Below are 24,859 nucleotides of genomic sequence, written 5' to 3' on the forward strand. Positions count from 1 at the left end.
TTTGCATTGTAAAAAACTCTAGTGGTTGAAATTTAAAATATTGATTAAAAAGCTTCAGTTGGACTTCAAATTAGCCTAAAAAGAAATTTCCGTCTTAATAAAATAGGCAAAACTTTCCTTTTAAACATTACAACTTATTTTGTTAAAAAATGTGTTTACTATTCTTGAAAAAGACCTAAAATGGGTCTTTTAGAAGAGAGAGCCTTTCCCATTGTAAATTGAATCTAATGGAGCAGTGAAGACACAATTCCAAAGCATCCAGAAGCAAAGCGGAAGACCCAATCAGTGGTTAAACATATTTCTAAACACCCAGAATTTTAGGTTGATCCTTTGACAAAACAGGAGGCTGACTGAGAGATTCCTTGTCATTTAAAATTTTCCTCCTGGTATTCAGATATCATGATAATCCCATGTTCCCTATGAACCTTTTTTCTAACTACGAAAACATAGTATATTGCCCACATTTTTCTGCCTTTCAAAGTTTGGTTACATTTTTAGACATCTTCTGTAAGATCCCATATGCAAAGTGAGAGGATGTTCTTTCACTTCAGTGGACACTGTTCATATTCTCATGACGTGTTTCGACTCTACACAGTCCAGTTTATTTCACACTCTTCAGTTACTGCTGCAAGTCAACAGAACACAGAAATTGATGCATTTTGTGCCTTTGATTAAAATTAAATAGCAAACACTGCTGTTTGTGAACTTTTTGGCCAATGAATAAAAAAGATTTCATTTCTAATTCTCACCAGAAGGATTTAACTTAAACAGTAACAGATGAATTGGGCAGATGTGGTATACTAAATAAAAACTGGAAAATGAAACAATCCAGACCTTTTACAATGAATATGAGAATTGATTCTGCACTGAGGAGAAAAGTAAAAGGAGCCCCAGTCTTTGAAAAAGAAGTCTTCTCCACCAATAGAGCAAAATAGCACTCAGTGGCATTGCATTGTTAACAAAATTTCTTTATCAGAAACTATAATTTAATATTTAAGTATCTAATTTACATGTGACAAGGTATCATATTCAAAAAAATTAAATTGCAACTAGAAAACTATTAACCACTAAAAACAATACCAAACACAACCCAAGCATTTATAGGAAAGCAATAGCTAGAATTTGAATTGGAAAAAAATGTTTCATCATATTTGGCTCATTAAACAAAGCATCCATTATAGCCTGTAAAAGAGCATCTTTTCTAATTCATCAAAAGCTTACCCTTGGTAGCATGAATAACATGTAAAGATAGATTCACTGTATATGCACACAGGTGTATACATATCTTGAGAGATACACTCGTGTGATTTAAAGATATTGTATCTACTGATAACTGGCTGAACTTTGGAAGGTGCTGAAATCCATATTCCTACATGTCCTTTGACTCATGTAATAATGTTTTTCTAAAACAGAAATTACATAAAATACTCTGCTTTTATTAACTGAATATTTTCTTAAGCATAATAATAGACAATGAAAGAATTGCACTTATTGTAAAGGTACAGGAAAGTGTTAGACTGCAGCTCAGCCATCAGAGATCAGGGACTGTAGTACTGATGATAAGTTGTGCATTATGTGCAAAGATGATGGTGGCTATTGAAATCAAAATGAGAGCGACTAGTTACAGAACAAACGGGGATAACAGAAGAAAACATGCACTATTCCTACTTTAATGTAAAACTAATTTCTCCCAGGAAACCAACCCTTTGACCTTCTTTTACAAAGTAATAGATTCTGCACCCTTGGCAACACAGTAGACTTGGACTACGGTCTTCAAATTCTAGTTCATTATCTCTGAGTGTGCTGTTCCAGTGTCATCTCCTTAAGCTGCCCTTGAAACTCTGAGCATCTACAATATGACAGTCTCTTGGTTGCGTTTCATTGAGCCTCAATATCCCCTTCAGTTCTATATAAATAGGGTCCATTATTCATCTTCTTCTGGTTCCTGTGGTAACACGGGTATTTCTTCCTTTAAACAATCACTGAAGAATCTGAGGATTGTGCTGTAGAGATGATACTTGCTCTTCTCAGATAGGTTATGACCTTCATCGGGGTAGACCTAAGACATTGAGGGGAGATGATTTCAAGTTATCAGGCAGCTTTTTCCCCCTCAGCATTCATTTTCTTTATTTCTTTCCTTTTTCCCCTCTGGCATAGGGACTTTGAAAAATATTACCTAACCAGAGCTTGGGGATATAGTTTAGTGGCTCAGAGAGAGAGAGTGCTTGCCTATCATGTGTGAGACCCTGAATTTGATCCCCAGTACAGAAGGAGGGAAGGTAGGCAGGCAGGAGGGAAGGAAGGAAAAAAGGAAGAAAGGATATATGAAAATTTCTAACCAAAATCTCATTTCAGCAAATTCTGAGTTCTTTAAGCTAAGCTTTGAAAAAGATTGTAATCATGCCAATCTATAGTTGAAACAAAATATGCCTTCTGTATGCAAATTAGAATGTTTTGGCCACAGAGAGTGGCAGTGATGCCCAAGGCTTTTGGAGCTCCCGTCATACCCCCATGTATCCTGGATGCTGGACATGGAACTACCGTGTTTGACATTTGCCCTGTTGGACTTCACTCTTGCTTTGGTCCATTTCCTAGGTATTCTTTCCTATCCCATGGATTTATTGTACTTTGCATTGTGAGAAAGACATGAAATTTGGGGGGGGGGGCAGTGGTGGAATGCTGTGACTTATATCTGAAATGTATCACAAAAGCCCATGTGTTATAGGCTTCATCTCCATTGAATGGAACTATGGGGAGATGCTGTAAACAGTGCAAGGTATAGCCCAGTGGAAGGAAGTTAGGTCATTGGGGATGACCTTCAGAGGGGTTATTCAGACTACAGATCCACTTGTCTCTTTTTGCTTCCTAGGTACCATGAATTGAAGAAACCTACCATGACATACTGTGTCATCCCAAGTCCAAAGTAATAGGGCCAACCAGCTACGCACCCAAACATCTGAAGCCATGAGCTAAAAATCAATCTTGTCTCATAATTTGATTATTTCAGATATTTTGTCATAACACAGAAAATTGACTAACAATTGTTTCTTCCAAATGTTGACGAATTTACTTTTTTTATGACTTCTCCATTAAGCTGAAAATTTTTTTGATACATGAAGTATGTCTTGTTACCCATCTAACATAGTGACCATTATTAAAGTAAGTCCCTGATTAATATTTATTAGATGTGTGAAAGCACATATATAAATGGAATTTGAAATAGAGTTTTAACTTGTCCTCTTTTCTTGTAGTATTTTCCCCAAACACATATTTCTCTCCCACTTTTTATATATGAATGATAGAAAATGAAGAAAATATAAAAGGGACAAAGGGAAATAGAAAGTTAATCTTTTTAAAAATATCAATATTAATAGTGTATAAATTTTGAGGAGAAAAGAACATTTCTGAATGGGTTCATGAATTTTACTTTTAAAGCATAAAGGAATCCACATTCTCAATGTAATCAAGAACAAAGAATACAAACTTATTTAACCTAAGAAACATACTAAAAATAATTACATTAAGAATAGAATAAGAGGACTGGGATATAGCTCAGTTGGCAGAGTGCATCCCTTGCATGCACAAGTCCCTGGGTTCAATACCCAGCACCACAAAATAATAATAATAATAATAATAATAATAATAATAATAATAATAATAGAATAATGCAGAAAAAAGATTCTATATCTAACAAGTAAAAGAGGAATTTAGAAGAGGACATTTGGAATAGTTTGTATCTTGAATATTTTCCAACAGCCCATGTCTTAAAGGCTTGATTATAGACTTGAACCTTCAACCTGTGGACAAATAAACTTTTCTCTGTGTAAGTTATCTCAAGTAACTTATAATGAAGGAAGGCTGACTAACACAATACTCTTCTAAAAGAATTACTTACCTGCATAGTATAATTCACTCCAGCTTTTATTAGATGCTTGATTAATTCTGCTGAATGCTGGAAATGAACTTTTGCTGGAAGAAATTAAATTATAATATTTGAAGAAGATACATTTATTAAGATCAGAAAATTTTCATATTATTTTTTCAAAGAGTTTAAGTGTTTTGCATACATCATACAATTAAAAGGCTAATCTTTGGTTTTAACTAGAAAGGTGTTAGCTATAATGGCAAACTTTAACATTATAAAAAATCAAATCAATACTACTGGAGTGATGAACAAGGCTTATGTACTATACAGGATGGTATTGAGAAATATTTTTTAGATATCGTTTATTATTCCCAATTGTTCATATATTTTATACTTTATAAATATTTTAATATAATGAATGCCTTTTGTAAATATGAATACAGAAAAATAGATTTGTATTCCTTCAGGAGGGTTATTGACACCCAGTCTCATTTAGATAATGACATTCTGCTTTATTAAATTAAATTTTTATAAGAGAATGCTCTATATTGAGAAAATGTAGTACATATCTTCTACATCTTCTTATTCATGGGCTAAATATTTAATTTAGAGAATACTAGTTATTCCAGCTTCATTCTGTCTTCCTTCTGCCTGAATAGAAGGTCCAAAACTTTGAAATAAGAAATGGAGTTGCTTTAGATTTGGCGATTCTGTGGGCTCAAATAGGGGCAAAAAAAACTTTCACTCAAATCCTTGTGCACAGCACTTTGCTCACATGCCACCTGCGCTATTCCTTTCTGTCTTTTGTACACCTATGAATTTCTGAAATCACTCCTAAGCTAATATATTGTAAAGGGCTTTGCAAACCCAGGGCAGCCTTATCACTGGTTTAATCCTCTTTAATGTTCTAGTTAGATGATGCCAAATAATCATTCTATGGCAGAGGATAAAAAATATCAAATGATGATTCAAATCCTTTAAAAACATATGCACAATCTTTCCCAACATCGTATTATATTTAATGGGAGAATTGCCACATCAACTCCACATAATGATATATTTCTCAGTAAATGTAAGATACTAGGAATGTTAATTAATAGGGGCAATGACAAATAGTCCCTTGTACAGCATATTTACTTATCATATGGAATCTATACAAAATGAATCCCATTATTTCTACATATGGATAAAGGTAAAAAGATGTACAAATAAATTTTTCAATTGGATTTTTCTGCTGCTTAGTATCTAGCACATGGTTTGATGATATTTGCAATTCATATTGTTTCTAGGACTAAATGGGGGACATTAAAGTCTGATAGGCTGAGTAAATTAGCTTCTAATCTTCCAAAATAACATTTATAGTGGTACATTAGAATGTCACTGAGGGAGCATCTTGAACTCCCCTGGCTTTTGTGGGTTGTGGGGTGCTGGTACCTGTGTACCTGCACTGGGGAGATTCCTCTGAAGTCACCAGAAGAAAAAAACTTCAAAATAAGTTATAATTATCTTCTGTATTTCTGTAGTGTCTGTTGTGATATTTCCAGAACAAAAACAACAATAACAACAAAAAACTGGTGAAGAACCAGACCCAGAACTGAGTCAGTCAGATAGAAACATGTTTTGCTGAATAGCTGTATCATATTGACAGAGAAATTTGAAAGAGTACTGGTATATTCTAGGGTGATGGCTAGAGGTAAAATAATTTAACTTTGAATATAATTTATTCACATGACTGAGCCTGCATTGTATAGTAAATAAGAAATAAGAACTTTAGTTCCTGGATTCAAACCCTGCCCCCTTTTATAACTAACAGTTGTGTGTCTTTTTAAATTTTTTTCTTTATTCTAATTTGTTATGTATGACAGCAGAATGCATTGTAATAAATATTACATATATAGAGCACAATATTTCATATCTCTGGTTGTACACAAAGTAGAGTCACACCATTTATGTCTTCCTACATGTAATTAGGGTAACGATGTCCATCTCATTCCACCGTCTTTCCTATCCCTATGCCCCTTCCCTTCCCCTCCCTCCCCTTTGCTTTATGTACAGTTCATCTAATCCTCCCATGCTCCCTTCCCACAACCCCATTACGAATCAGCATCCTTATATCAGACAAAAAAAAATAGCATTTGTATTTTTGGGATTGGCTAACTTCAGTTAGCATTATATTCTCCAACTCCATCCATTTACCTGCAAATGCCAAGATTTTATTCTCTTAATGCTGTAAAGTATTCCATTGTGTAACATTTTTGTTATACATTAATCTACTGAAGGGCATCTAAGTTGGCATCTAGAGGTAGGCGTTTCATTTCATATTGTTACATGTGGATTTCCAGTTTTCCCAGCACCATTTGTTGAAGAGGCCATCTTTTCTCCAATATACGTTTTTGGTGCCTTTGTCTAACATAAGTTAACTGCAAATATGTGGGTTTGTCTCTGTGTCCTCTATTCTGAATCATTGGCCTACCAATCTATTTTGTTGCCAATACACTGCTGTTTTTCTTACTATTGATCTGAAGTATAGTTTAAGGTCTGGTATATTGATGCCACCTACTTCATTCTTCCTGTTAAGGATTGCCTTAGCAATTCTGGGTCTCTTATTTTTTCAGATGAATTTCATGACTGCTTTTTCTATTTCTATGAGGAATGTCATTGGGATTTTGGTTGGAATTGCGTTAAATTTGTATAGTAATTTTGGTAGTATGGTCATTTTGACAATATTAATTCTGTCTATCAAAGAACAAGGGAGATCTTTCCATCTTCTAAGGTTTTCTTTAATTTCTTTCTTTAGTGTTCTGTAATTTTTGTTATAGAGGTCTTTCACCTCGTTTGTTATTCCCAAGTATTTTATTGTTTTTGAGGCTATTGGAAGTAGTTTTCTCATTTTCCTTTCAGAGGATTTGTCACTGATATATAGAAATGCCTTTGATTTATGGGTGTTGATTTTATATCCTGCTACTTTGCTGAATTAATTTATTAGTTCTAGAAGTTTTCTGGTAGATTTTTTGGGGTCTTCTAGATATAGCAAATAGTGCTATATCTTTTTTACCCATATCTCTTTAATTTCTTTCGTCTAATTGCTCTGGTCAGTGTTTCAAGAACTATGTTAAATAGAAATGGTGAAAGAGGGCATCCCTATCTTGTTCCAGTTTTTAGAGGGAATACTTTCAATTTTTCTCCATTTAGAATGATGTTGGCCTGGGGCTTAGCATAGATAGCCTTTATGATGTTGAGATATGTTCCTGTAATCCCTAGTTTTTCTTGTGTTTTGAACATGAAGGGGTGCTGTATTTTGTTGAATGCTTTTTCTGCATATATTGATTGAGGTGATCATATGATTTTTATCTTTAAGTCTATTGATGTGATGAATTACATTTGTTGATTTTCATATGTTGAACCAATCTTGCATCCCTGGTGTGCTATCTTTTTGATACATTTTTGTATTTGATTTGCCAGAATGTTATTGAGAATTTTTGCATCTATGTTCATTAGAGATATTGGCCTGAAATTTTCTTTCTTTGATGTGTCTTTGACTGCTTTTGGAACCAGGGTGATAATAAACTCATAGAATGCATTTGGAAGTGCTTCCTCTTTTTCTATTTCAAAAATAATTTGAAGAGTATTGGTATTAGTTTTTCTTTAAAGGTCTTGTAGAACTCAGCTGTGTTTCCATTCAGTCCTGGGATTTTCTTGGTTGGTAGGATTCTGAGGACATATTCTATTTCATCTTTTGAAATTGATCTGTTTAAATTGTGTATATCATCATGATTCAATTTGGGCAAATTATATGACTCTAGATATTTGTTGATGCCTTTGGTATTTTCTATTTTATTGGAGTAAAAGTTTCCAAAATAATTTCTAATTATATTCTGTATTTCTGTAGTGTCTGTTGTGATATTTCCTTTTTCATCACGTATGTTAGTAATTTGAGTTTTCTCTCTCCTTCTCTTCATTAGAATGGTTAAGGGTTTGTTAATTTTATTCATTTTTTCAAAGAACCAACTTTTTGTTTGTCAAGTTTTTTAGTTGTTTCTTTTGTTTCAATTTCATTAATTTCAGCTCTGATGTTAATTATTTCCTGTCTTCTACTAATTTTGGTGTTGTTGTTCCCCCCACCAGGGCTTTGAGATAATGTTAGGTCATTTATTTGTTGACATTTTCTTTTTTTAAGGAATGATCTCCATGCAATGAACTTTCCTCTTAGTACTGCCTTCATAGTGTTCCAGAGATTTCGATATGTTTTATCAGTGTTCTCGTTTAAGTCTAAAATTTTTTTAATCTCCTCCTTGGCATCTTTCACAACCCATTGTTTATTCAATAGCATATTATTTAGCATCCAGGTGTTGGAGTAGCTTTTTTTATTTTATCATTGTTTTCTAGTTTCATTCCATTATGATTTGATAGAATGCAAGGTGGTATTTCTACTTCTTTGTATTTGCTAAGAGTTGCTTTTTGGCATAATATATAGTTTATTTTAGAGAAGGTTGAATGTGCTGCTGACAAGAATGTGTATTCGCTTGTTGAAGGTGAAATATTCTATAAATGTCAGGTAAATCTAAGTTATTGATTGTATTATTGAGTTTTATAGATTCTTTTTTCAGCTTTTGTTTGGAAGATTTATTCAGTGGTGAAAGAGGTGTGTTAAAGTCACCCAGAATTATTGTTGTGGTCTATTTGACTCTTGAACTTGAGAAGAGTTTGTTTGATAAACATAGATACTCTGTTTTGGGGGGCATATATATTTATAATTGTTATGCTTTGTTGGTAAATGGTTCCCTTGAGCAGTACGTAGTGTCCTTCTTTATCCCTTTTGATTATCTTTAGCTTGAAGTCTACTTTCTTTGATATGAGGATTGGAACCCCTGCTTGCTTCCAAAGTCCATGGGAGTGGTATGATTTTTCCTAATGTTTCACCTTTAGTCTGTGGATGTATTTTCCTATGAGATGAGTCTCTTGGAGGCAGCATATTGTTGGGTCTTTGTTTTTTTTTTTTTTTTTTAATCTGCTAGTCTGTGCCATTTGATTGGTGAGTTTAGGCCATTAACATTCTGGATTATTATTGAGACACAATTTTTATTTCAAGCCATTTTTGTTTATTTTTGATATTTATCTTTTCTTTTTGTATTTACTCTCTTGTCTCCTTGTTGAAGTGCTCAATTTTTGCCGGTATTTACTCATTTAAGAAATTTTTAAATTCAGAGATCATTTTTAAATTATGAACATTCTGAATTCCTTCTCTGGCATTTCATCAACTTCACCATCCATAGTATCTGTTATTATAGTATCCTGGTTAGTCTGGGGCAATTTTCTCCCTTGTTTTTTCATGTTGTCTATGTATTTTCCTTTCTTGCAGTGTGGATATGAGATATTACAGTTTCTATCTTATAATCTTGTAGTATCCATGCAGGTTATCTGTACTTCACTTTGATTCTGGGCTTCTAGACCCTGCAGGTGTCCCAAGATGGATGCTATTGCAACTCAAGATTGTGTCGGCAATAGGGGAGGTAACTTAGGATAGCATTAGAAGTGCCCCAAGATTGTTGCAAGGTCTTTCAGAGGTAGGGCTGAAATGGCGTGCCTTACACCATTTGGCTTTGGGATGCCTGCTCTGAGATGCAGCTCTTTCTAGGCCCTATCTGTTGTCAAAATGTAGAAGCTACTGCATGGGGAAGACTATGGAGATGTCTGAAGTGTCCCAGTATGGAAGTGGGTTGGGTCGGGGCTCTCAGGTTGGGGGGATGATGGACCTGGACCTACCCTGGGCCTGGGTCCTGCACAGGTAGGCAGAGGTGGATCTGGACTAATCCTGAGCTTCAGCAGGTATCTGCTGGTGGTGGGATGGACCTGGGCCTACCCTGGGCCTAGGTCCCATGCAGGTGGGCAGAGGTGCATATAGGCCAGAGCTGAGCTCTGGCAGGGGAGTTGTGTGTCTTTCTTAATATTTATTTATCCAATGTGTTAAGTAAGAAAGTGGTAAGACCCACTATATATTATTTTTATGCAAAATGAGTAAGAAATTACTAAATGCTTTAGCACATTTTCTGACAAAGTACTTAATAAATGATTTTTATTATTACTAATCTTAAGATTTCAAGAAAAAGTTTTAATACTTTAAACAAAAATCTAAAGGTCTTCAAAAGTTTTAAATTCTCTTTCATCATGTTTCATCCAACACTGTTATTGTATATTCTAAATCTGTCTTTTAATAAAAAGACTTTCAATTTATAACAGATAAAACTACTAAAAACCTAAAAATTTTTTAGAAAAGGTGTGAAGACAGTGCAAAGAATTCCATATAGCCCTCACTCCATTCCTCCAATGTTAACAGCTTACATTATTATGGGACCTTTGTCAAAAAAAAAAAAAAGAAAGAAAGAAAGAAAAAAGAAAAGTAAATAAACCAGTATCAGTGTGCTGCCATTAACTACACCTATTTTATTTGAGTGTTTTCCTTTGACATCATTTTTGTTGCTCCAGAGTCCCATCCATGATACCACTTTATATTCAGACATCATGTCTCCTTAGTATCCTTTGATCTATGGGGGGTTCTCAGCCTTTCTCTATTTTTCATGACCTTCATAGTTCTGAAGAATAGTGATCATGTGGTGGTAGAGTCCTCATTTGGATAATCTGATGTTTTTCTCAAGTTTAGACTGTGGTTTTAGCTTTTGGGTACTGAACCACATAGGTGAAGTGTCATTCTCATTATATTATATGTACTATACCTACTATGAACTTGGCTTATCACTACTGATGTGAAACTTCATTCCTGGCTGATGTGTTGAAGGACAAGTTTTCACTGTAAAGTGAAAACTCCCCTTTTCTATATAATACTCTTGAAGAACATCATTAAATCCAACCCATCATAAGGGAATAAAGAAACTTAACTTGGGCTTCTTAACAGAAAGCACACACATACTTTATTCAGAATTCTGTCTAAGCGTTAGTGGTATCTCCCTACATTACATATATGTATTTTATATATATATAGAGAGAAATTGATATAGATGTGCATATATATGTGTATGTGTGTGTGTGTGTTTGTATTATATATATATATGTGTGTGTATATATGTATATGTGTGTATATATATATATATATATATATATATATATTACACAAACACATACACATTAAGCTGTGGTTTAACTATAGCTTGATTTGCTTAAAAGTTAAGTTGGAGAGATGGTATACTCTACACTCTTTGCTAAGACAACTTTTTTATGATTTTTAAAAATTGGCTAAAAATACTGAGGTAGGGTAGGGTGTGATAACAAACGCAAGCTCAAGATTTAGAAAGTATTGATTCAAAATCTGAACTCTCTTGGCTCACTTGTCAGACAGCCTTGGAAAAATGTTTCTTTCTTGAAATTGATTTTTTCTCAACTGTGAATAGAACTATAAACACTCAACCTTCTGTTGTGAGGTATCATATAGGACAATAAAAATATAAATTCTTTGAGCCCTGAAAGCTTTCTATGAATATAAATAATTATTTTTATTTATAACATCAACCAAATCCATCTCCCATGTTTAAAATGATTAAAAAATGAGAAGGAATACAAAATTGCTCTTTTAGGAAGATTTTAACTTCAGATAAGTTAAAACTTCGTGTAAGTGAGTAAATTCACAACCTTTCAGCGCTTGCATATTTACATTATCTTTCTGTTTCATAGGTTGATTTCCATTTGAGGTCTGCTGAATAATACAATAGCCATGGCCACTAGCCACATGAGGCTATTTAATTAAGATCAGGAAAAATTAAGCAATATTAAAAATTATACTCCTCAGTCACACTGAATGGAATATAGTCATAAGTGGTTAATGGCTATTGGGTTCAATAGCACAGATAGACTATGCCCAAAATCTTAGGAAGTTTTATTGGAGATGTTGCCATTTGAGGCTGATTATTTATTTCCTCCCTGCTTAGTCCTGAATTCTTTCTTCCCACTTCCTACCATCTGATCCTTTGTCTCACTTCCTATTTTTTGTTTTTTAGGTTTATAAGCCTTCTGTAAGCAAATTTTAAGATGTATTCCTTCGTAAAAGGTCACATTCCATCAAACAGTAGCAGCAAATATAATACTTACTGTCAGCGGTTCCATGAATTATTAATATATTTTCTTCTTTTAAGCCATGAATATTATGTAGCACACTGGATGCCTATAAAAACAAAGAACACAAACATCTGTATCTACAGATCTACCTGTAAAAGCAATTTGACCTGATTTTTAGAAAAAAAAATGTTATTCATTCTATTTATTTTTAATTTAGTTACCTGGTAAGTGCTTTCTTCCTTAGATGGCATACCAAGATATCTTTCAGAGAAAGCAGAAGCTATGACCCAAGAAAACAGAAAGTTAAGAATAAACTAAAACCTTAGCATATTTCATCATTTATTTCTGCATTTCAAATTTAATTGTCATGCTCCAGTAAAATCAATTGAATCAGGGAGGTGATAAACAATTCAAAACAGGCTTTAATAACACATGATAAATGAGCTCATTTGAGATTCTGTGCATTGGGATATTGTTTTCTATAAATCAATACACTATAGTACATTAGTCTGTAGGACACACTCACCATACAACTTCATGTCTGTGATGGGTGCAACCACGGATCCACATTTAAAAAGCTTTTCATCTGACTTTAAGATCATTGATGCAATATAACCACCATACCCCTGCCAAAAATTAGAACAATTATCCTTGGACGTATTTTAGGTTTTGATCATTGCTTGCTAATATACATATCAACATGTATCATAATTTCTTAGACTTAAGAATGCAGTAAAATCACTGTTTGCAGATGAAGATTTTGAATAGTTGTTCAAATTTTTATCTAACCAGCTATTTTAATAAAGTTGTTCGATATAAAATTATTTAGATATCACCAAGTGTCAAATAGTTGCTCTGTGATTTCATACTGTACATCTGGGAACTGTCTCAAATAATATGAAACTAGGGGTATAAAACACGCTTTACATCATGTATCAATTTAAGAAAATTACATATATAGAGAAAGATACACATACACACACATATATATGCATATGTAATTGAAATAACAAAAATTGTTATGTAGAATTAGGAAAGGAGAATCAAATATTTAAACTATAACATCACAAATATAGATTCTACTTTCAGTTCCTCGTGGGGCTCAGGATAATCTACCCCCAAATATGACTGTAGGGGACTAGAATCTGCGACCTCAAATATAACTGATGGGCCTAAGGATTATTTGAGCAGCTCTATTCTGAGAAACTGCAGGAACAAGATTATTTCTGAAAACAGTGCTAGTGAGTTGCCATTTTCGAAGAAAAATTTAATCTATAAAGGAGGTCTTAGATTACAAGGGTGTTTCCCCTCTGTACCAGGAAAACTGGGATAACTGAATCATTAGAGAAGCGCATCATTGAAGAAGGCACTAACTTTACCTACATAACAAACCTCATTCTATTTTATGGTAAATTTCCTGGTGAATGTTTCTGTTGGGGCTTAACCCTCACCCTTCTTTCTCTGTTTTAGAGAAGTAGTATTTAATCTGGAGTCTAAACCAGCTCTTTCAGATCTACTTTAGAGATTTTCCATTTGTCTGGGTTATATTTCATGTTTATATATGCTACTAAAATTATAATTTGTTCTTACTATTATATAAATATATGTGTATTATTTTATATATTATATAATATATATGCATTTTTTTACATGAAGTGCTACCTAAGAACACATGGAGAGTGAAGGGAAAAACTTTCTTTCCCTCCCCTATATTCTATACAACAAATATTAAAAATTATGGGATGCGATAATAATGTTGTTATGAGTTGGATCATGACTTAAATTTAATTTTAAAATTCAACTTAAAATGTTTTTGACCTAGTATAACAATAAATTCTTAAATAATAATTCAAGTTGTCTGGTTTTATTTTGTATTCCAATATCTGACTAGGAAAGTTCCAGAGGATATTTTAATAATTTACAGGAATTCTAGAGTAAGGCACTGACCTACTGAGTTAAAAGTTGTGGAAATTAATTTTAGCTTGTATTAGAATGTTTAACTTATACTCAGAAGCTTGAATGAATCTCCTTCAACAATTAGAAAATGAAGGGAAAAAAAGTATCCTTCATGGATTTGGACTACCCCAAAGTCCCTTTGCTCTTTGAGAGACACAGGAAGAGCCTTAGGTCAGTGATAGGTAAGTAGCAGTTATAAGTTCATTAACATCTATAAAAATCAAATTATAAAAATGTAAGGACAAAGCAAGAAACAATTATTAAAAGGCCAAAGTAGGGAGGGCCCTTCAAAGTTCTATCCCTAGAAGGAACATTTTCAGGACTTTTGTTTCTTTTTCTCTATCATGGAGATAAGAAAAGAATGTTACAGTCAGAAACTTCAAATATTTCCACAGGTAAGACTTTCCCATAGTGAGGAAGGCATTGCATTTCTTAGCTGAGGCAATATAACTTTTCTGTTTTTGATAGCATGGCGGCCAAGCGAACTTCAAACTGATTAACATCTGGTTGTTTATTTAAGCTGATCATCTTGAGAGAAGAGCTGAATGACCCAATCATTAAAGCTTCAGTCCAAAGAACTATATATCATGCTGAAATAATCGAAGTTAATAAATTGGCATTGTGTTGGTTAGTTTTGAATTTTACTTCACATGTCTTTCAGAGCCCAATAATCTCCAGGAACTAAGAAATATAGTGCCTCCTGGAGAGGCAGATTCTAGTATGATGGCAGAAAAACAGTTACATGGACCAGCTAAAGAGAAAAGAGAGTCCAGAAACAAATTCAAATACACACATCCAATTAATCTTTAGTAAGGGCGCCAAGAGGACACACTTGGAAATTTCACTTACTAGATGGTATTAGGAAAATTCTATTTCCATATACAAAGGAATGAAATTAGACCTTAATCTTATACCATGTACAACATCAACTCAAAATGAATAAAAGACCTAAAAATATAAAACACCTAGAATTGAACAGAAGGAAAAAGCTCCTGGACATCAGCCTGGGCAATGATTTCTTCTATATTGCACCAAATCTCAGGCTATAATAGCAAAAGTAAAAGGGATTATATCAAACTAATAAAGCTTCCTATTTAGCAAAGAAAATGATGAACACAGTGAAATGACAGCTAAAGGATTAGGAAAATGTCTGCAAACCATGTATCTGATAAGGAGTTAATGTTTGAAATGTATAGAAAAAAACCTGATAAAACATTAACAAAAAAACATACAAGATGGACAAACAACTTGAATAGACATTATTTTCCAAAGATGACATAAAAGTGGCCACTAGAGGCATGACAAGATACTTAACATCACTAATCAGGAAAATGCAAATCAAAATCTCTACAAGATACCCATTCACATCTGTCAGGATAGCTCATATCAAAAGGGGATAACAATATTGGTAAGGGTACACTTTTGGTGGGACTATGGATTGGTATAGCCATCAAAAGAAACAGTATGACACTTTCTAAATAGATTAAAAATAGAACTACCTTATGACCCATGAAATCCTCATCCAGGCACAGATAAAATAGAAATGAAATCTTTATCTCAAAAGACATCAATACTTCTAAGTTCACTATGACATTATAATCAATAACCAATAATCACACATGACTAGGTAAAGAAACCATGGTACCGATGTACAATGGAATGTTACCCAGCCTCTAAAAGGAAGGATAGGCTTCCATCTGCCACAATGTGATGAAAATGCAGAATATTATACTCACTGAACAAATGAAACAGGTCAGACACCAAAAATAAAATGATGTTTCCAATATGTGGAGTCTAAAAAAATTTCAGTAAAAATAGAAAACAAAATAAGGATAACCAGTGGTGGGATTGTGTGTGTGTGTGGTGGAAATGATGTAGGTCAGAGAATACAAAGTGTCAGATATAAGAGAAACAAATCTCTGAGATGTCATATGTATCATGAGGCCTATGGATACAATTTTTTTTTAAAAGTACTTTAATTGGGATTTCTGCCAAGTGAGTAGATTTTAGCTATTCTTGCCACAAAAGCAAAAGCAAACAACAACAAAAAAGAGTAATTCTGTGAGATGATAGAAATGTTCATTGGTGCCACTATAGAAATTCTTTTATTTAATCTATAGGTGTCCTCTAATATCATATTGTATACCTCATATGTTCAGAATAAAATTACTTTAGGAAAAAATTATTAGGGAACTTTGTTAAAAATGAATGAAAAAGACGTTATTACCTTATGTGCATATATGACTGCATAACTGATAGGATTCTACATGTACAACCAAAAAAAAAAAAAGAGAAATTATACTCCATTTACATTTGATATATCAAAGTGCATAAGTGTTATACTATTTTTATATGAAAATCTGGGATTTCATGAAGCTAAATACCCTCTAAGACTTAATGATAGTGAATGCTGTGGAATAAAATTGTTTCTGCAGCATTTAAAAATCAAATCCAAAAATGCTACTTTAATTTGATTTATTTCAGAGAAATAGCTTCTATTTTTAAAATAAAATCAACACTGGCAGGAATTAGAATAAATTAAGTTTTAATTATTCACCTTACTCTCAACCATTTTATGTTTATTTATTGATCATGAAAGAGTTTTGGAAAATACATTCCAAAAGAGGGCAAGAATCAGCTATAAGTTCTAGTTAGATATAAAGATGGTGATTTTAATTTTCATACCAACTCATATGATCAGGCAGATCCTAAAATTGAGGATCATCATATTGACTTTGTAGTCAATTAGAGGTTGTTTTGATTTGATATGGGTCAAAAGAATTCAATAATTCAGGATGTTCTAAGTTGACATTTTATTGGTTTCCCAGTGATCGCATTTTTATATTCATTGCAATTGCTTTTTAAATTTCCACTTTCCAAGCCCTATAACGTTACTTATAAAATACAAATACACTTATGTTATTATTTGAAAAGTTCATTTGGTGAAACTACAAAATGAAAATGTTTCCCGAGACTTCTATTTCTTTAAAAAATGATGTAAGAAAAATCAAATATAATAGAAAGTTTGGGAGGAGCAAAGAGAGCTCTATTTCACAGAGGACTTATATTTTCATGGATACATACTTTTATATAATATTTAAATGATATCATGAACATAGTAAAAAGATATGCTGACAGAACTAGGGGGGGGAAAGAGGTGCTTCCTGTAAACTTAGGTCTGTGTGGTGTTTTAGAACTATATCTCTTGTAGCACACGATGAGCTAATTTCAAATAAAAAATTTTAAATATATTATGGAAAACACTGTATTTTCTGCATTTAATCTGTTATTTGTTTATATATATAAAATTACTTAGATTTTGATCCTGGCCTTGATGTGTTCTTCAGCTTATAAATACTAAAAGCTTAAAAATCTAGGAGATACTCAGCTGGTCAGAAACTCTGGAAAGCTGTCAATTAAAAAAATATAAAAACTTTCAAAAATAAGTGATTACTGCCATAAATAAAGTTTTAAGAAGCTTCCACATCCACTCATATTTATAAACCTAATTCTCCTCAAATGTCCATGTTCCTTACCCTCATGAACTATGTAGTCTTAATTCAAGTGTGATCTCCTGGTAGAAGCTTTCTTGATCTCTGATTTAAATTCACCACCATCCCCTAATCTCAGGGTCACTCTCTGCAGCTCGGCTTTATCTTTCTGGATTGTACTATAATCACCTGACATTTTATGTATTTTGCTACTTATTATTTATTTCCATCTATCTCTCCATTGTAAACTACAAATTCAAATAAAAAAGATTTTTTTTTTTTTCTGTTTTGGGAGTGACTTACATCTAGCAGCTCAAAAAATTCAGGATACATAGTAAATAGTAAGTAAATACTCTTTGATTGAATTGTTTTTATTCCTTATTAATACTGAGCTAGTACTCATACTAATGTCAAGTCTATAAAAGATGTTTGAATTAGTTTTTAATTTGCCAATTATGTTCAATTTATAATAGTGTTTTTCAAGCAAGTAGCTCATAAAAAATTTGCTTCCCAGGTTTTTTTTTTTTTTTTTTTTTTTTGTATTTCAACAACAATACCTTATTGCTTGAAAGAATTAAAATTCAAATTATACATTATATGAGGTTAAGTTAGTTTCTGAAGATAATTACTCCAATTAAAATGATTTAAAGTCTTCAATCAAGTCATACAACAATTGAATATGGCCGGATATAAGCTAAATATTTCATTATTAAAAACTTTCATTATTCTAACAAACTAGTTGGAAGATAATATAGAGGACAGGTATCATTCACATTAAAATTAAAACATAAAAAATACACACAATTCCAAGAAATAAACAGTATAGGAAAGAGATGTGAATTATATTTTTAAAAAACTACAAAACAGTACTGAGAGAGATAAAGGAAGAATTAAATAAAAGAGACACACTGTATATAATGTGTGACTTGAATAAATGTTCTATCTTGTTGAGATTTTAATTCTCCTTAAAGTATTATAAAATAATTAAACGATATTTTAATTTAAAAATTCCAGCTGACACAGATGGGGGGACCACATAAAGAAGCAATGAGAGAACCATCATTTGCAAGCAAGGGACTCAGAGCAGAGCAACTCTCCCCACACCTTGACCTTGCACTGCCAGTCTCCGGAATTGCAAGATAAATATGTATTCTTTAAACCAAAAGTAAATAAATAAGTAAACATATAAATAAAAGCAAATAACAACAATAAAAACAAAAGAATTTTAGGAGATTTTGTAAAAATGATGATAGGAAATATAGGAGAGGTGAGCCAATATTATTTTGAAAAAGAAATGACTGAAACACTACTTTTAAAAATATTAAAATGTATTACTGTTCAACATGGCATAATTAAAGAATAAATAAGGTTAGCATAAGAACAGACAAGCAGATTACATGAGAGGTAAACTCAGGAATGTTTGAGAAATTGCTATTGTTTTTAGTTATCATGAATTGAAGTACTAGAGAGATTTAGTTAATCAGGAAAGCTAGAAAAATGGCTATTTGAAACTAAATAAGTAAATCTTCACCATGTCCTACAAGTGCTTTATTCTTTTCCTCACTCAAACCAGATAAAACATAAGAAATTCCTTTGATAAGAATGATACATTATAGAATAAAATCATTAGAAGAAATCACCAAAGAAAGGATTAGAAAAAAAATATTGCCAATAAAAGCTTTAAAACTTTGGGGTTTTTCAACTAATTATTTACAACTTTTGAGGATAATCAACAAGCTAAGGAAACATTTCACACATAATATGATCAAGGACTAATATTTAATATAATAAAATCTAAAAATGAAAATAAGGAAACAAATACACATGTTGTTCTGATGTTCATATACCTCAACCACCAACATAAATGGAGCATTCATACATATATCATTATTAGTTCAAAAGATAATCATATAATTGTTAATAATAAAAAGTAATTTTATGTAAGAATTTCTAATTTCATCAAGACAGAGTAAGAGAAGTAAGTTTTATTAAAACCTCTTGAAAAGCTGACTTTTAAAAGAAAAAAACACTAAAATATTATGAGTCTTTGCAGCATATGTAGCACAGAATGTCTGACAAATACAGCAAAAGGTCCTGAAGGGAGAGATAGCAGCACCCCACTGTGTGATTATTATAGTGGTTATGAAGTGTGATGATACCAGAGGAAAATAACTATGATCAGTCAGGAGTGCAAATTGTAAGCCCTAAAGTAATCTTCAAAATAACCCAAAAGAGAATTATAGCCAATAAGCAAACAGTAACTAACTGAATCATTAAAAATGTTCATTTATACAAAAGACATTAGAAATAATTTTGAAAGGTGTAAATTAAAAATGTGGTTTATGTAGTCAACAGCAAGAAAATTAAAATGCAACCACATTGATGATAATATTGAAGATCGATGATCTAATCAAATTATTTCAAATTGCAGACACTGTCAAATTGGATAAAAGAGGCAATATCCAACTACTTTTTGCCTCAAAGAAACAAATTTTAAGAGCTGGGAATATAGCTCATTGGTAGACACTTGCCTACCATACAAGAAGCTCTGAGTTTCATCTCTAAATGCGCACACTCATACAGAGAGAGAGAGAGAGAGAGAGAGAACATATATGTGAAAGGAAGAAAGGGAAGAAAGAAGAACAGATTAGAAAAAGAACATGAGATAAACTCAATTCAAATGCCTTTGTGACAAAAAATAATTAATAAAACATCACTAGCTCTAACTAGGCTTGTGGTCTGACTTAGAAATGAAATAATAAGACAATTAAATTTAACTCATTACCTAATGGTGTAATAATGATAAGAAACTATGACATAGTGTTTCTGTGTACACAGGAGGGAATGCTGTTGTCCAAAGAAATTTAGTGACTGCTTTCATGAAGAAAGAGCCATCCACATTAGGCTTAATAAGAGACCGAGTTATAAAGCATTGCACGTTCTGGAGGCTGGTTTTAGAATAAAGCATGAAGAAAGATATTGAGGTAGAAGGGTGGAAGGCATCCCTATAACCAAAGAGAATTCCAGTTGAATTATATTGTGGAAGACATACTGGAGAGGTATATTATGCTGAAATATTCTTAAGATCCAATTTAGGCAATATCTATTGGTTTGTAGTACTATATTACCTGTAGCATTTTAGGAAATACTTTTGATATAATGAGATGGAATTATATTTAATTTACACTAGCTGAAGTTTATCTCTTCTCTTTTCTTCCAATATCCATATGATAGTTTTGGAAAATAATATATTCACTTAATCAATGTGTCCCTGATGTTTATAGGCTTAACATTTCACTATGTAGAAATCATCAATTGTTTTATATATATATATATATATATATATATATATATATATATATATATATATCCAAAAAGTATTGTTCAAAATAGAAATAGAATCCTTTTCTTCCTTAATCAGCTTACATAGTTTGTGAGCATAGATAGAATTGCTTTTCAAATTCTGAAAGACTAAATCATAAAAAAAAAAAAATCGAGTAGTTTCTTGGAATTAACACTTTCAAAATTATAGAGACCACAGTATAACTTAACTCAGAATGTCTACAGAGATTTAACTTCTGCTGGTAAAGTCAATCATACTGGATAAAATTAGCAAGCCAGGTAGCTATAGACACAAACATATATCACTATACATACAAGATAAATCTGGAATCAAAAAAAGGAAAAGAAGGTCTGGGAAATTCATTCAAAACTTGAGGAGTATAAAGAAAAGAAGTTGATCAGAGATAGATTCCTGGCCCTGGTTTTGCCAATCATCCTTACTTTCTCAGAGGGAGTATCCCAAATAAATTGCAAGGCTCTTCACACCTATTTTAAACTCAGCCTGGAATCTTTTTACAAGGGAGACCTATTTTACCCTCATTGATGGTAATAGCACATGTGTGACACTTCCAACTCCAGTGTTTGGTGACATAGGTACCCTATTGATCTTTAAAATGGAAACGAGAAGGGAAAAGAAAATATAATAAATACCCCCCTGAAACAAATATAAAGTGGTAGCCAAACAAACAATCAAAAAACCCAATTAAGAATAATTTTAAATATATCATTAAATCTGTGCAAAGTTAATAAATTCACAGAGCCTAAATACAAAGAGAAAACAAGAAACCAGAGAGGTAAACGAAGCTTAAAGACCTTGTTATTTCCATGAGGCTGGGGTTGTAGCTCAGTGGTAGAGCACTTGCCTAGAAAGTGTGAGGCACTGGGTTTGATCCTCAGCACCACATACAAATAAATAAATAAATAAAGGCATGTGTCCATCTACAACTAAAAAAAAGGGGTGGGGGAGACCTTGTTTTCTCCACTCAGTGACTTTGGCCTCATGCTGGGAAGGCTTTTTCATTAGATGGGTACACAGAATGCATGCTCCACACATGGGTTAAAGCAGACCCTGAATAAGGCCAGACTCCAAAAAGATGATTTTAACATACACAAAAGATATCAGTGAAAATGTTTTTGTTGTTCTTCTTCTTGCCATGAGCTTATCAAAATTAAAAACAAATAATTGATCTTAATTAAAAATTTAAGCCAGACGTCTACACTTGGGTTTGCAGTCTCAAAACACCATATAAAATAAAAATACAATTCCCATTAATAAAATTCCAAGAAAGACAAACTCACACGAAAACAAAGAAATGAATACTCAAGGCCCTGTTTTCAGAGCTGAGGAGACTCCCTGTGTATTAAGAGTGACTCTAGAAGAAATGGAAAAATTGTGATAATCTTTTAATGACCAAATAAATTTTTAAAATAATTAAAAATTTCCAGCAAAGAAAGCAATATTCCAGGATACTTTTAAAATCTAATTAAAATTTTAAACAAGCTTTCCAAAGAATAGAAAAAACAAAAACATTACTTCCCAGCGCAGTTTATGAATTTAGCATAACTCCATTTGTACTGAAATAAAACAAACATAGTCCAAGAGGAAAAAAAAAAAAAAACACAAAAAACAAACTCAAGGTTTATTAAGTCTTAAGGCTAATGATTTCATTTGTATGCTCAGAAAGCCAACTTTTAACTAATAATTTAGTCAAAGTATTCACGTCTTTTTAGTTGAAATGAAAGTTTTTCCATTTAAAATAAATTCATTAATGTTTGTATTTGCCTTCTATGTCAGCCTGCATGTTTAAGTTGTCAGTATTAACTGCCCTGAGGTTTGTCAATACCTGCACAGTGACTGGGAGATACAATGCAAGATTTTGAACTTCCAAATCTTAGATTGAAATCTTTGTTCCTCTCATTATAAGCTAAAATCCAAATTTCTGAGCTGATGTGTAGGATCCTCTAAAGTCTGTTCCCAATTCCCCTCTGATTCTTTCTGTCTATCACTTCCCTATGTAAGCCTTATTTATAGTCCATTACTTTATTTTATGTCCTGCCAAATGCCTCATAGTGACAATGCATTTGCATCAGAAGTTTCCCCCTCACCTCCTGTGTCCTGCCCGATTTTCGCCCACATAGTTCATATTCTCAATAGACATTTCACAGCCTTCTTAATGGCCTTTAATTTCCATGAAGGTTCAAATAGCTCATTTGGTCCTTTATGTTTATTTATGTGTGTAGTAAATAAAGTCCTGACTCCCTTGTAAATTACATACACCAGGACTATTAGTGAGTAAAATTCTCTTCACTGTATATGCCGGTTTTTTTTTTTTTTTTTTTTTTTTTTTTTTGGTGGCAAAAACATGAAGATTTACCATCTAAGCTACTTCTAAGCACAGTTCAGAAGCATCAAGTACATTCACATAAACCTATTAAATGGATCTGCAGATTTTTTCATCTTGCAAATCTGAAACTGTGGACCCATTAAAAAAAAAAAAAATCTGTCTTTTCCCCTTTCCCCTAACCACTGACAAATGCCATTCCATTCTGCCTGAATAAACTTGATGATTCCATATACTTCATATACTTGGATTCATTTGTACTCATCTTTCTGTGACTTGCTCTTTTCACCTAGCACAGTGTCCTAAGGATCATCAGTGCTGTCTCATGTGACTGGGTTACACTATATGCCTCTTCTGATGTAGCTAGGATTTCCATTTCTTTGAAATGACCACTTTCTTATACGTTTTCACTTTTTTACTAACATGCTTTTCATTACTGATTTGTTCTCATTTCTTCATTTGTTTGCATTTATGTTTTCAGGTAGTACTGTACACAAAATATTTTCATTGACCCATTGACTATTACTGACAACAAAATTAGAATTTATAAATGTACTGCAGGCATCTGAAGTCAGGGGAGCATGGTAGTCATCTGTGCTAATTCATGTTTTACTCATTTGTTAAGTGAGTTTTTTTTATGCACCTACCTGTCAGTATATAACACTAAAATTTATATTCCAGTAAAATCAGCAGTTATTTCAAACCATTGATTTCCAGGTTTACATATGAAAAGTAGAAATATGTTTATATCCATGAACACCAAGAATTCACCTCTAAACTAAATTAATTCAAGGGCCCCTCCCTGTCATTTTACTATCCTGATAGCATATTGGCTAGAAAGGTGCATAAAACAAGTGCTCCACAAAAATCTATTGAAGTCAGTGCCAGGAACTGTGGTAAATGATGGTGATCCCAGCTAATGGGCAGGCTGAAGCAGGAGAATCACAAGTTTAAGGCCAGCCTTGCAAGTTAAAGCCCAGCTCCAGCCTTAATAACTTAGTGAGATCCTGTCTCAAAATAAAAAAGAAAGTAAATATAAAGTGCTGGGGATATAACTCAATGATAAAGCACCACTGAGTTTAATCCCCAGTAACCAAAAAAGAAAAAAAGGATACACACACACACACATACACACACACACACACACACACACACATATGCATGTATATGTAGTAAATATCTTCCAGAGAACATAGAACAAATTATTATATTAGTTTCTAGGCCTCTGTCAATCTTTCTTAAGGATGTAGTACTTGGTGTTCCTATGGTGGAGAATATATAGCAGCAAGAGATTGGGTTGACTGGTTTCCTGTCCTTATTAAGGTATTGACTTAAATGTCATCTTATTAGAGGGCCCTTTCCTGACCAATCTATTAGCATTAGACATTTCTGCAGTACCCTTTTATCCATCTTTTTTTTTTTTGTTTTCCTCATGAGACTCCTTACTATATGCAATTATGTTTACCAACGGTTTACTGTTTCCCCTCTCTAGATGAAAATATGGTCTTTCCCCCATTGCTGCTCTAACACCAGGCACCAACTAGATTCTCAACAACAACAACAAAAATTGCTAAATTAATAAATAATTAATGTATTCAGTATGAACCAGGGCAGTTTTTCTCAGGGAAAATACAAAACTAAATATAATGAAGACTATAATTATCTACATATTTACAAACATATGCACAATAAGTGTATATATGAGTGGATAGATAGATGTGATATTTGTACCACTTACCTTCCCAAAAATGCTTAATCTTTTGGAGTCAATGTATGGCAGTTTCAGTAAAAATCTGCAA

At 32.7% G+C, this 24,859-nt stretch overlaps 1 protein-coding gene across 1 annotated transcript in view; it reads right to left on the minus strand.

Annotated features, from left to right (window-relative positions):
- Positions 1–1,924: 1,924 nt before the first annotated feature.
- The window catches only part of Dpp10 (dipeptidyl peptidase like 10), a 623,123-nt gene continuing 600,188 nt past the window's right edge, over positions 1,925–24,859 (minus strand). Inside the window, exons 21-26 of the mRNA XM_027954025.2 lie at positions 24,799–24,853; positions 12,456–12,555; positions 12,151–12,209; positions 11,963–12,035; positions 3,896–3,969; positions 1,925–2,059 (exon numbers count right to left, since the gene is read on the minus strand). Of these exons, the coding sequence (XP_027809826.2) occupies positions 1,925–2,059; positions 3,896–3,969; positions 11,963–12,035; positions 12,151–12,209; positions 12,456–12,555; positions 24,799–24,853 (496 nt within the window). The remainder of the gene's footprint in view (positions 2,060–3,895; positions 3,970–11,962; positions 12,036–12,150; positions 12,210–12,455; positions 12,556–24,798; positions 24,854–24,859) is intronic.

The sequence above is a fragment of the Marmota flaviventris genome, chromosome 11 (assembly GCF_047511675.1).
Source record: "Marmota flaviventris isolate mMarFla1 chromosome 11, mMarFla1.hap1, whole genome shotgun sequence".
NCBI classification, from domain to species: domain Eukaryota; kingdom Metazoa; phylum Chordata; class Mammalia; order Rodentia; family Sciuridae; genus Marmota; species Marmota flaviventris.